The sequence below is a fragment of the Ictidomys tridecemlineatus genome, chromosome X (assembly GCF_052094955.1).
Source record: "Ictidomys tridecemlineatus isolate mIctTri1 chromosome X, mIctTri1.hap1, whole genome shotgun sequence".
Taxonomy (NCBI): Eukaryota; Metazoa; Chordata; class Mammalia; order Rodentia; family Sciuridae; genus Ictidomys; species Ictidomys tridecemlineatus.
Genome location: NC_135493.1, coordinates 77,441,442 through 77,459,571, shown reverse-complemented (window position 1 = coordinate 77,459,571; position 18,130 = coordinate 77,441,442). Strand labels below are relative to the sequence as shown.

At 33.3% G+C, this 18,130-nt stretch overlaps 1 protein-coding gene across 1 annotated transcript in view; it reads left to right on the top strand.

The window, feature by feature from the left end:
• Abcb7 (ATP binding cassette subfamily B member 7) overlaps positions 1–16,302 on the top strand; it is a 104,820-nt gene extending 88,518 nt beyond the window's left edge. Inside the window, exons 13-16 of the mRNA XM_005337484.4 lie at positions 282–453; positions 2,881–2,984; positions 5,183–5,290; positions 13,053–16,302. Of these exons, the coding sequence (XP_005337541.1) occupies positions 282–453; positions 2,881–2,984; positions 5,183–5,290; positions 13,053–13,268 (600 nt within the window). The 3' untranslated portion in view covers positions 13,269–16,302. The remainder of the gene's footprint in view (positions 1–281; positions 454–2,880; positions 2,985–5,182; positions 5,291–13,052) is intronic.
• Positions 16,303–18,130: the final 1,828 nt, after the last annotated feature.

The window sequence follows — 18,130 nt, the reverse complement described above, 5'->3', positions numbered from 1 at the left end:
GGAAAACTCATTTGAAAAATAATAAGTACAGGATGGCCCCACTTGTTTTGGGGGGAAACCCATATATATTTAGGCTTACAAATGCATTTTTTAAAAATCTGAAATTATACGTAACAAACTGCTCATGGTGATAGTTCTGGAAAGGGAAATGGAATTTTAGAGTTGGGGTGATAAAAGGGGCTGTCATATTTTATTCTTTATGCCTTTATATCTATACAATTGTTCAAATTCTTTTGGAATGAATATAAATATATATGTGTCTGTATGTAAATCTGCTTCAGGATGCTGTCCTCTTCCATAATACTATTTACTACAACCTTTTATATGGAAACATCAATGCTTCACCTGAGGAAGTATATGCAGTGGCAAAATTAGCTGGACTTCATGATGCAATTCTTCGAATGCCACATGGATATGACACCCAAGTAGGGGAACGAGGACTCAAGCTTTCAGGTGATCAGTGATTTTAGACCTGCCTCCCACTTGTATACTCCTTTCAAACTGATTTATCAGAACCACTTATATGCTACATCTCTACATTTATTCTTTGTTCTAGTTTAGCTTATGGAAGAAATGTATAGATTAGGGGAAAAGCAAGGCAGAAATAAAGAATATCTTACATGAATCTTAGTGGATTCTCATTCCTCTTCATTACAAACCAACTTCATTTAGTAGGTGCATACTGTGTGAAAGTTACTATGCTGAATGATTTGAGGGTTAAAAATATGAAAAACAAACAAGCCTGTTGTCATGGAGTTAGCAATCTATTGAAAAGTTTTAATGTAGGTTTAGAAAATTTTAAGAGAAGCTTATTTTCAAGTGAAATTGGATTGTGGTAATTTGGTTGTAACTTGGTAGTATAATATGCTTTTATCATTCTAGTTCACCTTTATACTTAACCACAGCTCTTAATCAAGTTGTTTTCAATTAACTAGCCCATCCTCGAGTTATGGGTCCATTTATCAAATTGTAGTGATCCCCAATTTACCATGTAATATAGATTAGCCTTCTCAGTATTTGATTTTGCCTCAGCCAGCTCTGCCACATTCTGTTTTCTAATATTTTTTGCCCTCTACATGCCTTTGGAGGTAGCAATAGCTAAAGAAAACTTATTCTTACTTATTTTACATTGCCTTATAACCAAACTCCTTAAAATGAGCAATGTATTGCTTAGTATCTAGCAAATAATTGGGAATAAACAGGCTTTTCTTCTCCTAGTTTTAAAATACTATTGAATAGAATTAAAACTAAGTTGATTTTCTTGAAATTTGAAAGGCATGTCAAAACTAGTTCTTCTTAGAAACTACTTCTTTGAGGAACTTTCTGCTACTGAATTGATAGGTGGGCAGGTAGATAATTCTGGTATGGAACCTGCTTTGATAGGAGAATTTTGATCTTATGAAATAGGGATAGCATGAATATAAACTTAACCAATATTAGACATAAGGAGATCAAATATAATAATCATTGAAAAAGTAAAAAATAAAATAATACTTAATGGACCAGATAATCGACCAGGAGAGTTTGTTCCTAATGTTACTAAAGTGGAAAAATGCAAGTATTTTTCAGACTGATAATTTAATATGTAATGGAAAAGAAAAGCCAAAAGGGGACATATCAATAAAGCACTATGTTTTCTACTTCCAACTGTATTTTTTTAAAATATATATATATATATGTATATATATTTTTAGTTGAAGTTGGACACAATACCTTTATTTTATTTTTATGTGGTGCTGAGGATCGAACCTAGCACCTCGCACATGCTAGGTGAGTGCTCTACCACTGAGCCACAACCCCAGCCCCCCCACAATGGTATTTTTATATAACAGTAATGACTTTAGACCTACAGGAGTCCCAGTGATCGAAGAAAGGTTTTTTTTTTTAATATTTCACTAAATATGTTCACTACTTAAGACAAATATTTTCTAAATATTTATTTCTGTGAATAAATATGGGCTTCTATATTGTGATAAGAGGAATATTGGACTGGGAATCAAATCAGGTCTAGTCTAGATTCGCTAAAACTTGCTTTGTGACCTTGAACAAATCACATAATCTTTTGGGGCTTTTGTTTCCTTTTAGTTTTAAAACATCTGTTATGCTAGATACCTATAACTAATAACTAAGTGGAAATAAGAGATATATAGTGTATACCCTTAATTTTGAAGAATAAATAGCATTCTATCAAAAACATCCTTGAGAATACTGGCTGAATGGAACTTGTTTATGTCAAGGCATCGATTTATATTCATAGTTTCATGTCTGCAAGCTTTCAGGGGTTTTTTAGGGGCAGTGTACTAGGGATTGAACTCAGGGGCACTTGACCAGTGAGCCACATCCCCAGCCCTATGTTGTATTTTATTTAGAGACAGGGTCTCACTGAGTTGCTTAGTGCCTCGCTGTTGCTGATGGCTTTGAACTCACGATTCTCCTGCCTCAGCCTCCCGAGCCACTGGGATCAGGTGTGCACCACCATGCCTGACTAAGTTTTCAGATCCAATTTGTGTTTGGCTTTGTTGGTTCTCTAATATTGATTTTTTTTCTTTCTGAGATTGCTATTCATTGAGAAGTATTTATATTATAAACAACATATAATGAGCATGTTTTTGGTGAGAAGAACAATTACAGAATTTAAGTTGTTAGGCTCCCTACTCATTCTCGCTCTTATGCCTGCTACATAGTCAAATTTCAGTATTTATGTTCAAGGAAATACAGTTTGGTAAAGGATATCATACATATTATATCATACACAATAAGATGAAAAATAATCAGGAGCATAGTTGAATATTGATGGTATTATTTGATGGTCATAACCAATAGAAATACTAGCAACAAAATATTTCTGTGCTTTCTTAAATTAAAATTTTTCTTCATCAGGAGGAGAAAAGCAAAGAGTAGCAATTGCAAGAGCCATTTTGAAGGACCCACCAATCATTGTCTATGATGAAGCCACTTCATCATTAGACTCAATTACTGAAGAGGTAAATGATAATGAAAATATAGAGCTCTTTAATGTTTAACATTTTTCCTTATAAGTTTTAACAGAATGACTGCATTTCTTTGTAGTTTAAATGATCTTCAAGTGGAGGTACAATAAAGCAAAATGCCTAGCCCTTTCCCCCATGTAGGAGGTGTTGATGGTTAGAATGCCATTTCACATCAAACTAGCTATCACATTAAGTTTATTTGCAAACATGTCTCATTTTGGAATTATGTGACACCTTATAATGATGTTGTATTACCCTTGCACCTTGCAAAGTTGTACAAATTGCCTAATGTGCTGAATAGAAGAGGATTTTTCTCTCTCCTACTGCCATTTAATACTTATTAATGTAAGTCATGTAAGTGATTGTGACACTTGTGATACAGTGCTCACCAGAAAGCCTTTCACTTCTTATAGATCAACTCATTGAGGTGCAAGTCAGGTACACACAACCTTCAGCACTGGTATCAATTTATACTCATTTCACAGGAAATATTTTAAACACCAAGATATTGTGGCACTGATGTTACGATACTACCCCAGCAACTACATTACACTTTGTAACATCTTTATATTACACACTTAAGTCTCAACAGCAATGATAATTTCATTAACAAATCCCCTTAATCTAGAACTGAAGATAGGCAGATTTTGTCAGTTGCCTCCATCAACAGTGGTTGATGCAGATGGAATCATTATCATCTACCTTTTAATTTAGTACTTAGTATTAACCTAGTGTTGAAGGATAGCTCTACTTTCAGATTTATAGGCTGTATGATGCAATATTTGCTTAGGGAGTTACATTTTAGAACACATTATTAAATCAGCATGTTTAAAGCAATTTAATTCTGAAGTGAACTGGTTAGCATGGGGATTTATATTTTTGTTGTTGTTCTTGTTGTTTTTTTGTCTATATAGTGCTAGGGATTGAACCCAGGGCTTCACATATGTTAGGCAAGTACTGTACCACACAGCTACATCCCTGGCCCTTTTAACTTTAAGACAGAGTTCCACTAAATTGCCTAAGATGACCTCAAACTTTTGATCCCTTCTGCTTCACCTCCAAAATAGATGGGACTATAGTTATGCACTACTGCACCCAGCTGATTTGTTATATTTAAAGTGAACCTTAACTTGTACCAAATCCCATTTATTTGAGTAGGAACCTGCTTATGAGAACTTTACGCTAAAAAATGGGTCATACTATCACAAATTAAAAGTCCTTTCAACAGTCTTTATGGGAATCACTTAGTTTTATTATGTCATAGAATATAACCCTGAGTTTACAGAGAACCCCCCCCCAAAGGGAAGGAGTTACCAGAAGATTAGGAAATTTGAATAAGCCTTTATAAAAGGTCCAGAGCACTCTATAGGATGTCAGAGTTTAAATTCTTAAGGATAAAAATTGCAGTTTTTCTTAGTATTGGCCCTGTACTTGATTTTTGGTCTGCCTTAGTAAAATACGGGTCTTCTTTTTGTGTAACCATCTGCTCTCAATAATTTTATACCTTTAATAAAGAAAATGTTTAGAAGTAGCTGTAGGAAACCAGTGGCACATCCCCACCCGCTACACTGCTATTTCCATCTGGCCAGCTGTACTTTAGACCCAGGTTTCCAATTTTACAAGCAACAAACAAAAATGTATTTTTCAGACTGCATTAAGATTTCCTCAAGTTAAAAATACACGGATGTCTTTATCTCCCCTTCTGTCCTCTGAGTTTCAACTAAGGAAGAACTAATATTCCTGTACTCTTCAAGTCTCCCTGTCTTTCCCTGGTTGATTTAAAATTTTTATGTGTCTTATCATTTGAGAGCCTCCTCATTTTAGTTTTGTTCTTGTTGATAAACATATTTGGCTATGCTCCTGATGTCACTGGAGTTGCTGATTAATTGTTTGTTTAGTTTTTAAGTAAAGGAAATATCTACCTTTCCCCAGACTTTGTGTTTTACAGAAATGTCACCTATCTTAATAATTTTTCCCATTACTATGTAGTTGTATTTACTTTTCCTTTCTGCTTGATTTTCTCTTCCTCTTTTAATATTAGAGGTCAGTTATTTGGTTCTGGTATAAAACTTGCATCATAAAATATTAATTGACATTTTATATATTCCATTAAGAGATATATGATTATTTTCATTTACAGTTACCTAATGGGTTGATTTTTTTCCATCTGACTCTTCTTGTCAAACTTGCAGACTATTCTTGGTGCCATGAGGGATGTGGTCAGACATAGAACTTCTATTTTCATTGCACACAGATTGTCAACAGTGGTTGATGCAGATGAAATCATTGTTTTGGACCAGGTAAGAGATTAAATGTTAGTATTCAAAGAGCATTGGGGATTGTTATTGATACAAGAAACAAATATTGTTTCTAATAATATAGAGTTTATGTTCTTTGGATGAGATTGAATACCCATAGGGTTCTGTTTTTAGCCTCTTTTGTAGGAAAGAATGCATGTCATTTCCAAGAAGGAGTAAACTCTATTAACTCTCTCTTTGTTAAAGCACTAAAAGCAAAAATTTGATAAAGAAAGCATTAAATCTTCACGATAGAAGCAAATTTTCAAGGGTGTATATGTAAAAGAATTTTTCTTTTTTTTTAAACATCCCATTTTCTTTTTTTAAAAAACCATTGCTTTTTTAAAAAAATATCTTTATTTTATTTTTTATGTGGTGTTGAGGATCGAACCCAGCACCCCGCTCATGCCAGGCGAGCACGCTACCGCTTGAGCCACATCCCCAGCCCCGTAAATGAATTTTTCTGCATTAGTTTTTGCTCCGAGTAGAATCTTTGCTCTGTGCCTTTGCTATGATATGTATTTTTATTTTTCTAGCACAGCTTGTACCCTTGATGTCTAAAAGATAATAAAATAAACTGGTGATTTTCAAACATGATCATTTTTATTTTTTTTTCTTATGGAGAAGAAAATAGGCAGCTTTATCTCCTTTGAAGGAATTACTTACTATACAAGTGTCCTGAACAAATCAGAGAATCACTAATGTGATTGATAAATTTTAAAATTTGTAATATTTTCTTTTTCTCCTTTCTGTAAGGACCTCTTCTCCCCACCTCTTAGTACTTGGTTATGTCTAACATTGTTCAGTTTTCCATATCATATTCAGCCTTTTCTGTGATTATTTTTCCCTTCTAGTAATTTCTAGGAAATTAAAATTTTGAAAGCCTATTCACTGAGAGTTAACAGGGAAAAAAGTATTATGTGCTTTCTGCATATTGAGTTATTGGAAGGTACTTTTTCAGTCCCCTAAAACTTTTTATATGGTGCTCAGTGCTGTGGTGTATATACTATTTATTTTCTATGTGAATTTTATACTTGTGACTTTAGGCCTTTCTGTTACTTAGTTTATAAATGTTTATATTCATTAGAAAATAAACTGATTTTTCTAGTATTATTATACCAGAATGTCTTAAATGGAAAATATTTAAATATACCATCTCATAAAATTGCATTCAAGAATCTGAAATATAATCTGATGATTTTTTTAAACTGAGGAATGATATTGACCAAATTATTTTTTGAAATCTGAGTTTTGTGCTTATTAGTAAGCTTTCCAATTATAGGCGGTCGTATAGTTAGAGCATCCCCTTACAAATAGAAAATGATCAAGTACTTTAACAGTCATGGACTTGTCTATCTCATGCCATGAAGATCACAGTGTGTATCCATTTATATCATAACATTGCCAGTGGGTTTTAGATTATAATTGGAACTAATTTATTAATGAACATAGCACCTAGATCTAAAATCTCCTTATGTTAATAATTTGGTGGTTCTACAGTTGCTTGATTATAAAGATAACAGATTTTCATTTTCTAGTGAAACTAATGTGACCTTTATTTCAATTGGTTGTTGGTCACCTCATGTGTTCTGTTAGTAGTCTCTTAGAATATGTGTGTTAAGATGGCATATCTAAGGGATATTTAGTTAAACATAGAAGATTAGACATATTTGCTTATCTCTTCTCTCTCCAATCATACTAAAACAAACATAAAGGAGTAAAATAAGTATAAACCCACAAGCACAAATATACTAAGAGAGGAAATTATAGTGAACAAAAGACATCAGCAAATATGGGGAAGATGTTAAGTAGATAGATTAGCACAGTTGATATATTTGAATATTATGTGCCAAAATGGAGATGAAACCAATAAAAAACAACTTAGTATATGTTGTAGACCCCTGAAAACATTCAGTAATTGGAGCTACCCAGGTATTGTGCAAAAAGGCATAAGATTGATATAACAAAATTAAATGTATATAGAATAAATAGTGTTTCCAGGGCTCTTCCTCACCCCACCCCGCAGCCTAGTGTTTAATCCTTCCCAACCTAAGCAAGGAGCAGGAAAGTTTCTTATCAGGACATTTCTAGACACAAGAAAACCACCAAATACATTAGCAATGAAGGTAATATTAACTGGAAATTAAAACATACCAAAGGATCAAACCATATCCCTCATGTCACTTGCTCCAGGAATTTTGCCACAGTTGTTTATTTCTGCCATCACTGTTCCTTTCCTCATCAGCAGATAATTGGAGTATTCTCTGAATAAACAAAAGTAGCCCCAGAAATAGAAGATGTACATTTCGGGACCTTAACAAAATGGGCTAGTTGCCCATCCTGATCAGCTCTTAATGCTCTATTATTAAATATCAGTGGATAATAAAGGAAGACCTCTAAAACAAACGGAAAAAAAAAGGAACACAGTAGAAAATGTAAACAGCACAGAGAGTGTAAGAAACTTTAAAATATAATATCTCTAGAGGTCATGGAAAATATAGCATTTCTAAAATAAGAGCAAATGCTGTTAAGAAAAGTAAAGGAAACTTATGTGGCATGATTTCTAAGGTAGATTGTTAAATGGGAAAAAAAGTAGGCTTCACAAGAGTACATAGTATATAGTATGACACCTTTTGCAAGGAGGATGAAGTAAAAAGAATATATGTATATGTGCTTATATTTGGAAAAAGTAACTCAGAAAGAAGCAATTGGCTACATACAGGATGGGAACGGAAAAGGGTGATAACAGATAGGGAAGAGAATGTGACTTTCCTGAGTATACTTTTTTTATATTGGTTTTACTTTTGAACCATATTGGTATTTTTGTTTATTCAAAAATAAAATTAAATCAATAAGGATGGGGGGAAATTGAATATAAGCAGAAAGCAGCAAAACTACGTATAAAATTGATAACCACATAGAATACAAATAGAATTAGGGCTAGGATTGTGGCTCAGTGTTAGAGTGCTTGCCTAGCACATATGAGGCACTGAGTTGGATCCTCAACACCACATAAGAAAGAAAAGAAAGATAAATACTGTGTCATGTACACTAAAAGTATTTTAAAAATAGAATTAATCCAAATGACTTTATAGCATATTACTCCAATTAAATATACTCTCAGTGGAGTATATTATAAGTATAAAAAGAACTAAAGAAAATTTTTTTTTTTTTTTTTTTTTTTATTCCATATCACTTTATTTGGGGGAGGGCGGGTACCAGGGATTGAATCCAGAGACAATTAAACACTGAGCCAACCCCCAGCCCTTTTTGTTTTATTTTGAGACAGGGTCTTTCAAATTGCCTAGGGCCTCACCAAATTGCCGAGTCCGGCCCTGAATTTGCAAACCTCCTACCTTAACATCCCAAACCTCTAGGATTACAGGCATGTGTCACTGTGACCAGCTTAAAAAATGAAATATATCATTTAGATATATCTGCTAGTCTATTTGTGTTTAGTTAAGGCTACTAGCTGGACACTGGACAAATAAGAAATTTCAAAAATTTTCTGTCCATTTTCATGTTCTTCAATAAATATTTCTATTGTGGATGAAGCCATGTGGGGAAAAAAATAATTATAAAACCATTGTAAAATGTCATTCTACTATTCTTCAAAGTGAGTTTCTCTTCCAAATTTTCATTGATGTCTATGGCAAGTCTACTAGAAGACCAGGCACCTCTAAATGGACTGAACACCTGACTCTCAGATAACACATTCCTATGAGCAGTTAAAGAAAATTTATTCTTTTATAAATTTGTTGTTGGTTAGTATTATGAGGCTAGGAGCCATTTGGAAACTATTTTTTATCTGAAACTGAGCATATGAGTATATGTGTTGATGGTGTTAGGAATAGATATCTCACTTTGAAGAGTAAAGATACAAATATGCAATGGTCAAAAAAAGGAAGAATCTCATAATGTTATATTAGAGTGGAATTATCAGTGTGAATTTATGATATTTAAAAAATATTCAGATTTTTGTGGAAAAGGCCTAGAAGCAGTGAAAACCTAGTAGCGATGAGTGTAACTGGCACACAGATTTTGGCCACTTAATACTGCATCTCATTAAAAGGAACCAAGATTCCTTGGAGAAATAGTTGATTCCAAGCTGGGGTGGGAAAATTAGTGAAAACACAAGGACACAGGAACCATTTTGAATGGGCCAAATTTGGGATTATTAGAGCATAAAAAATAATAATGACACTAATGAATTGTAACACACTGAGTAGAAAACTAATCCCTGCATCCATAACAATACATCTAAAACAAAAAGTGCCAAGGAGAAAGGGAAAGCTGTTCTTTAAGAATGTCAGCTAACGCATGTAAAAGAAATGATAAATGTAGAAAATTTTACAACTACCATTGTAATAATTGATTCACTTAAGGATCATCACTGGTTGCTGAAACATGATGAGAAGCTATCGGGGAACAGAATATTCACAGATTTTGAACATATAACCTATATATAACTTATTAGTTACAAAGAGAAAAGGTACCTTTAAAGAGAGAAATCTCACCAGACTCTGTAGCACACACCTGTAATCCCAGACATTTGAAAGGCTGAATGAAGCAAGGAGGATTGCAAGTTTGAGGCCAGCCTAAGAAGCTTAGTAAGAAGACCCTATCTCGAAATTTTAAAAATTGAAAATAACAAGGGCTAGGGATGTAATTCAGTGGTAGAGCACCCCTGGGTTTAATCCTTGGTGTGCTGCAAAAAAAAAGACTTTTTAAAATAAAATATTAAAAAGAGCTCGGGGTATGGCTTACTGATAAAGCATCTTGGGACTTCAGTTACCAAGTAGTACAATGAGAGAGGGAAATCTGGTAGACATCCTTAATCAAGGGATCAAATTTAATATCAATAATGGAACAAATTGACCTCATATACCTCCTGATGTGATACACTGAAGGTACATCATCACATATTTCTGACAAAAATGTTTAGCTTGGATCTTTATTTTTTTAGCTTAGATGTAATAATTAGAAACAACTAGATAACACAACTTGAAAGGCATTGAAGAAAAAGCAAGACTAAACATTTTTAAAATGCCAGTGACTGTTTTCTCTCTCTCTCTCTCTCTCTCTCTCTCTCTCTCTCTCTCTCTCTCTCTCTCTCTCTCTCTCTCACACACACACACACACACATACACACACACACACACACACGGAAGCTGTTATGAAGTCAACATGTTGATCCTAATTTGTTCTTAGAAAAAAAATAAACATTTTTGGGAGAAATTGATGAAGTTTGAATATGAATTTTATATTAGAGTATCATATCATTGCTGAATTTCCTAGGTATGATGCAGTTATATTCCCATCAGTAAGTAAAATGTCCTTATTTTTAGGAGATAAATGCTAATGAAATATTTAGGGGTAAATTATAATGATGTCTACAACTCATTCTCAATTTGGTTTGGCAAATATATATATATATATATATATTTAGAAAGTGTGTAAAGTGAGCCATGTGGTAGTACACACCTATAATCCCAGGAATTTAGCAAGGCCCTAAGCAACTGTGAGACCTGTCTCAAAATAGAAAATAAAAAGGACTGGGGATTTGACTCAGTGATTAAGCACCCTGGTACCAAAATAAATAAATAAAAGCTTGTAATGTGACATAAAGCAAATGTTGAAATAACAGTTGTTAAACTAGGAGAAGCATATATAAATATTCATTGTATAACTTGCAACATTTAAAAAAAATTTAAAAATAGAGATGGTAAGTAAGTAAATAAATAAATAGATACTCAGAGAACAAGAGCTTTTGGAAATGAGAAATATCATTATTGAAATAATGCCAAGGATAATTATGAATGTAATACACTCCACTATTGTCATGTAAGAAAGAAAGAAAGAAAGAAAGCCAGCCAAGGAAATATCCAAAGGATAGAGCAAAAATAGTGAAAATAAAAATGAGAAAATAAAGAATTAGTCAAAGAGGCCCAACATCTGACTAGTGGTAGTTTTTAAAAAACATTTTGTATCAAGATATAGCATTTCTTCTCCATAATTAAAATTAAAAAGAAATAAAAATTAATGTCCAAAAATTAAAAAATTAAATAAGAGGCTTTTTGTATATACTGTGTTTATATGCCATGTTAAATTAAGGAGAAAATTTTTTAAAAATCTGGCATTTCCAAAACATACTTTTTAAAAATGTAGTTAAAGGAAACCATTTTAAAAATCACTATATTTCTTTCCAAATGAATGTTTTATGTGTATATACATATACATGTTTTCCCATATTCTTTTTTTATTAGTTCTTTTTAGTTATATATGATAGTAGACTCCATTTTGATATAATTATATAAACATGGAATATATCTTATTCTAATTAGAACCCCATTCTATAATGGTGAATTCACTGTGGTGTGTTCATATATGTACATAGGAAAATTATGTCAGATTTAATCCACTGACTAGTGATAGTTCTAAAATGAGAGAATAAGAAAATTATCAAAGAAATAATACTCAAAGAATGTCCAGAAGTTCAGAGCAAGAGTTTCCAGATTGAAAGTGCCTACCAAGCATCCACTACAATGAATGAAAAGCAAAGAAAAACCCATACCATGGTGCTTTATAAAACTCCAGAATTGAGGCTACAGAAAATAACCTAAAAGCTCTGAGTGGTGGAAGAAATTGAACTAATACATTGCCTCATAATAGTTGATTATGAGGAAAATAGTGATCAGAAGGGTTTTATAATTCAATAACAAACTTTGGAGAGATTTCCAGTAGTTACCAAAAATTAAGCAAATGGAAAAATAAAGCAGTCACCAAGTCTAGGAAGAACAAAAACATGCAAAAATACCTACTTGGTGCAACAGGAGATATTTACATAGTCATAATAAAGTAAGCACTAAACTAAAATTTGAAATATTGCTGATGTTATTTGAAGAGTGAAAAATGGGACACTGGGAATGTGGGAAAATACAAGAGTGATGAATCTCCATCTTCCACAATAGGAAGTCAGTATATAATGCAGTGAATCAAGAATTAACATATTCAATCTCTCTCTCTCTCTCTCTCTCTCTCTCTCTCTCTCTCTCTCTCTCTCTCTCTCTCTCTCTCTCTCTCTCATACACGCACACGTAAATACAGAACTCAGACTTGAGCACCGACAAATTTTAGTTATTTTGCTTAGGGGGGTATTTGTAAAGGTCCTATTACCAGGAGTACCAGTAAAAGTGACAAAGTTCCTTTTGTCTCCCGACATGTTTAATAGACAAATTAATTGAAGTTCAGAGTTTGGAATCTATATCAAATATATACAATGCTAAGTTTAATAGCCATTGTTAACAAAAAATAGCCACTGGAAAAAGTAAAACTTTATTTTTATGAATTTTTTTCTATTAGATAAAATCTTTATTTCAAGTTACACATAAGGCTTTTAGAATATTAATTTTAGATCCTTGTATAAATAACAGTGGTTTGAGTTTGAATATTTACTGATTATAGAAAATATTACCTTCTTAAATTTTTAGACTTCCCTTTCTGCCCTGAAAAATAAAACATTAAACACTTATAGTATTGGGAATTTCATAATGTATTGTTTATTCACTGGAACTGATAGGTCAACACTGAAGATAGCATTCTTACCTCAATTTCTCCTACTTATTCTATAAATGAGGAAGTAGGAGAAGTATTCTAATGAATGCAAGTCCTTCAAAATCTTTCATTATAAATTATCATATACTTTTAGGGTTTTTTTGCTAGTTTGATGACCTTTTTCTGTGTTTCTCTTGTGTTTGCTTATTAGGGGAAGGTAGCTGAACGTGGTACCCATTATGGCTTGCTTGCTAACTCTGGCAGTATTTACTCAGAAATGTGGCATACTCAGAGCAGCCGTGTGCAGAACCATGATAACCCCAAATGGGGTGCAAAGAAAGAAAACATGTCCAAAGAGGAGGAAAGGAAGAAACTACAAGAAGAAATTGTCAACAGTGTCAAAGGCTGTGGAAACTGTTCCTGCTAAGTCACATGAGACTTTTTCTTTCATTTTGTTTTGTTTTGCTTTGTTTTGGACTACACTTCAAGTACAATTCTGCCCTGAAAGCAGAAATGTTTAAATTAAAGCAAAAGTCATACATTCCCATTTTCTATAATTATTCTTTTAGATAAGATTTGTTGAAGGGGGGATTTGAGTTACATCTTTCCCAGTCTATTTTGTGCTATCTGTATGTAACCATGAATTATTTTCTTGTTACTGCCCTGGTTATAGTCATCACACAATTTTTGTTACTTTGGCTTTACCCCATTACCCTTTTGAGACCCAGTATGCATTTAACATCCATAACCAGATGAATCGGATAAGTTTCCAAATTTTTGTAGTTTTTGAAACTCCTTTATGCTGACAATTTGACAAAAGACAACTTAGTGTCTTTTTCTCAAAATTAAACAGACTATAATATGAATTCATTGTTCTTCCTCATTTTCCCTCCAATTAAAATACTTCATTAATGTGAAAATTGGATCTTAAACATAAAGTAAGAGCTTTTCAGAAATAGACATGCATTTATGGTTTAAATGTCTTACCTGATAGATAACTATACTTAACTGTTTTCAGTATTTCCAGCTATGTACTTTTTGGAAGAAAACCTTAATATACATGCATATATATCACCTTTGGTATGTAAGAAAGGATTCCTATAAATGCATGTGTGTGCATATGATGACAAATATTCATTAGATAACCATCATTCTTATCTATGTTGACATTTCAGAATTACTTTATCATTGGTATTATTTTACTTTTTTAGTAATTTAATGAGTTCCTTTAAGTCTGACATGACAATTAACCCAAACACTAAATCAATTTTTAACTAGGAGTAGGGGGAACATGTTTTTCTTACTAGAAATAATTATTAAAATAATTATATGTTTCACATAGAAAGTTCCTCTGTTAAGCTGGGCATGGTGGTACACACCTGTAGTACTAGCTACTTGGGAAGCTGAGGTAGTAATATTACTTGTGCCCAGAAGTTCAAGGTCAGCCTAGATAACATAGCAAGACCCTATCTCTTACAATTAAAAAAGAAAAGAAAGTTCTCTCTTCTTCAGTATGAATTTGCTTTAATTTGTTTGATAGCAATTATTCAGTTTGAAAAACTGTTTCTCATGAATGGCTGCATAACCATGTATAATAAGGTTTTATTTCTCAGGAAAGTACTTATTTTATTGGTTTATGGTTCTGATGTGTTTTAAGTGATAATTTAGTATGAGAGTGATTATTATTTCTTTTTTATACTGTGGATACTATGGATAAATGTAAACTTATATACTTTAGGCTATTTGATAAGGAACCTGAGGCCAGTATTTCATAGTCAGTTTTTGATACCAGAATAAGTGATGCAGGTTTTAAAGTTGAAATGAACACTGAGTTGTATAATCAGTTGCATAGTAGATTGGCTTTCTGTGGGTTTTTTTCTTTTTTGGACATTTTTTTACTCTGAAGCCAAATAGCAATAGCTATTCTGAAAGTAAAAGAAGCCCTTCCTTTGAATAAATCAGCTACATTACTGGAAATGTGGTTTAAAAATCTAGAGAAGAAATTTTTCATCTCTGTTAATTCTTTCTGTACATTTCCAGTGATGCTGGTAGAAAAGATTTGGCATAGTTGCATAAACAAGCAGGTAAGATTGAAGTAATCATTAGTAATAATTCCTTTTGAAGTGTGAATAGCAGTGTCCAGAGCAAATTATTTTGTGATATGGGGATGATTTAGTCCAAGAGGGTAGGAATATTTTCAGGGTGGAGATAATTTCCCCACTAAAAGATTGCTAAGCTATTTTCTTTTCATATGATTGCAGGTGGTCCCTAGGCCACTGTGGTCATTAACCAGTATTTTCAGTTAATAAAAACTTAAATTACCTGGAAAACACAATTATTATAGAGGCCATAACTAAGTCTTAAAGACATTTCTCTTAAAACCACATTATATTAAGGTTGTTCTATACAGGGAAATAATAGACAGATTAAGATGAAAGAAAAGATTCCTAGGATGATTCACTCAGAAAATACCAAGAAAAAGGGCATTTAATTATAACGTACTAATTTTACATTGCAATATTACATACTTACACAAAAGGATAATGTGGATAAATTTTTAAATCAGCATTGCAACAATGCTTTTTTAATGTGTTGGGATGAATAAGCTGCAGTTTTGAAGTTGGAGCTCTGAAAAAGGAACAAGGTGATAGGGTTTTATTTCTTATATCCCTTTATTTTAAAGACTGAAAATTTTACATTCTGAGGGAATCCCAATTTACAGAAATTAACTTGAAACCAAGGTAATTTGGGATCATAAAAACTGGGCCAGATGCTTTACTGAAGGTTCTTAACATAGAAATATCTTGGTGAGCATATGGGCTCATTTGGAAGTTTTTTGAACAGCTCAAGTGTAAGGGTCATTTGTCAGAATCAGAAAGAGGCCTTAGCTTTTGGACATGAACAAGCCCCCAAGATATGCGTTTACTGTTCTTCTGCAGGGATTTGCACCTTTTCTATACCTTAAGATGAATACTTTGTGATTCCCTTTGGTGTTGATAAAGCTTGGTTTGTGAAGATGGCTATTGTAAGAATATGTTTTGCTTTAAAGGCAAAATATTTAAAGATTGTATGATTCCCTATTTCTAGATCACTTTGTCCATACTGCCATCTTGCTCCTCTCCTTCTTACTTGCTGAATGTGTCAGCACTTTTGCCAATATGTATTCATATTTCTCTTACCTTGCAGCTTTATTACAGACTATTTTGTTGTGAACTAGTAATTGAAAGCATTTAAATGTCTTTGCAGTTGCAGTTTTCTTAAATTATAGAAAGTTCCTTCTTTGAGTATATAGATTCTGAATGTAAAATGTATAATACCCCACAATATTAAATCAAATAAGCTGGTTAAAACTGGTTAAGACAAAACAACTCAACCAAGGAAACCCTTACCACAGTTTTATTGTTTATATCAACATGTGTAGAAAATCATTACTAAATAAACATTGTCTTTGTGACTAGAAATGGGTGATTGAAGCAACTCTTTTCTGCAGTAACTAGGGAAAATTGATATTTTGTCATTTACACACTCAAAATAAATAGAGATAATTAATAGATACTCTGTGAGTATGGCCTTATAGCCTTATGCAGAAAGTGAAAATTTGGCATTATTTCAGAGAGAAAGTAATTGTTTGCAGAGCTCATAATGGGGGTAAAATGGTAGCAAATTATAGTGATTTCATTAAGCATTAAGCTGTCATATTTTTGATGACTAATCAGTGAAAGGCCCCTGCTTTCTCAGTTGCCTCCAGTTTATCAATTCTAATGATTAGGAAGGAAGCTTTTGGGTGGAGAAATGTGTTGTCTGCAAACTGTGCATTAAACCAGGATTTTGATTAGCAAGGTAGAGTTGGAAATGAAGTATGTGTTCAAATTAAAAACAGATTAGAACGTTTTGGTTAAAAAATAGTGTATTGTTTCAGTATTTCCTGTTCTCACACAGCTACAGTGGAATGTTTACCAATGATAACTTATTCCACTTCTACTTCATAAAATCATAGGATCTTAGATTTGGAAGAAATTAAAGTGTCATTTAATACAGGGCTCTCGTTCTACACATGAGGAACTTGAACTTCAAGAGGAGTCACTGAGCTTGCTAGAGGCCAAGTTTGGATAAAAACCTTGACTCCTGATACCCAGTTTGTTCCTTCTTGTGTTGTATCACCTTTCTACTCCCAAGTTTTATTAAAGAATAATTGAAGGGCAGGATTTCCAGAGTGAAGTAAAGAGCTCAGTAGGCGCTCAACAAAGCAACAATTTAACTGACAAAAAATTATTTTAGAAAAAGCATTCATTTAAAGCTTCTAAAAATTGTCCTCAGGGCATACAAGAAATGCCCTTAGATATTCATTCATTCAACACAATCCATTAAGAACAAGTTGAGGACTGATCTGCTCCATGTCCTCCATGTCACTAGGCCCGTGTTACCTGAGTACATTGCTTTGGAAACTACTTCAATTCTGAGCAGGTAAAGATATAAAAATAATAGAGTGAATATTATTCCCTCTTCCTCCAGCTCCCAGTCTAAGGCTACATTTTTACCCTGGCAGGGGTATCTGCCACGCTATCCTTTCCTCCTCAGGTTGTACATTAGTCTGTTTCTTGTTGCTATAACAAAATACATGAGACTTAGTATAAAGAATAGAAGTTTATTTGGCTTACTATCATCTGGTAAACACCTGTTGGCTACATAACATTTTGGAGGGCATCATATGAGGAGACAGAACAAGCATGTTAGCTCAGTTCTCTTTTCCTCATCTTATAAAGTCACTGATACCATCATGGGAGCCCCACTCTCATGATTTCATCTCCATTTACCTCCCAGTCTCTAAATACCATTTAACATATGAGTTTGGGATTGCATTTCTAACATATAGTCTTGGAAGGCACATTCAAACCATAGCAGAGTGGAATCTCTATTCCATGCACAGGCTGACAGTAATGGGGTCTTAATTTTTTTTCATTCAAAAAGAGGGAACTGGTAAATACTAGCTACTTCCATCCCACATCATTAACCCATAGTATAGTAGTTGTTTCACTCCAGAAAAGGTTGGTCTTTACTTCAGCTGCTATTCAGTGGTGTAGAGGCTCCACCCAAGAGGAAAAGCATGAGGTAAGGGCACAAAACTCCTTGGCTCTGCCTGGGAGAACTGACTTCATTTGGAACAGAGCATGGAGAACTCTCGTCTCTTAAGGGCATTGTTAAAATCAATGGGGATCTTGGTTAAAAGCAATAGGAGTAGCTAGTACAAACAAAATGGCAGATCAGGCAAAAGTTTAATAGAAATTAAAA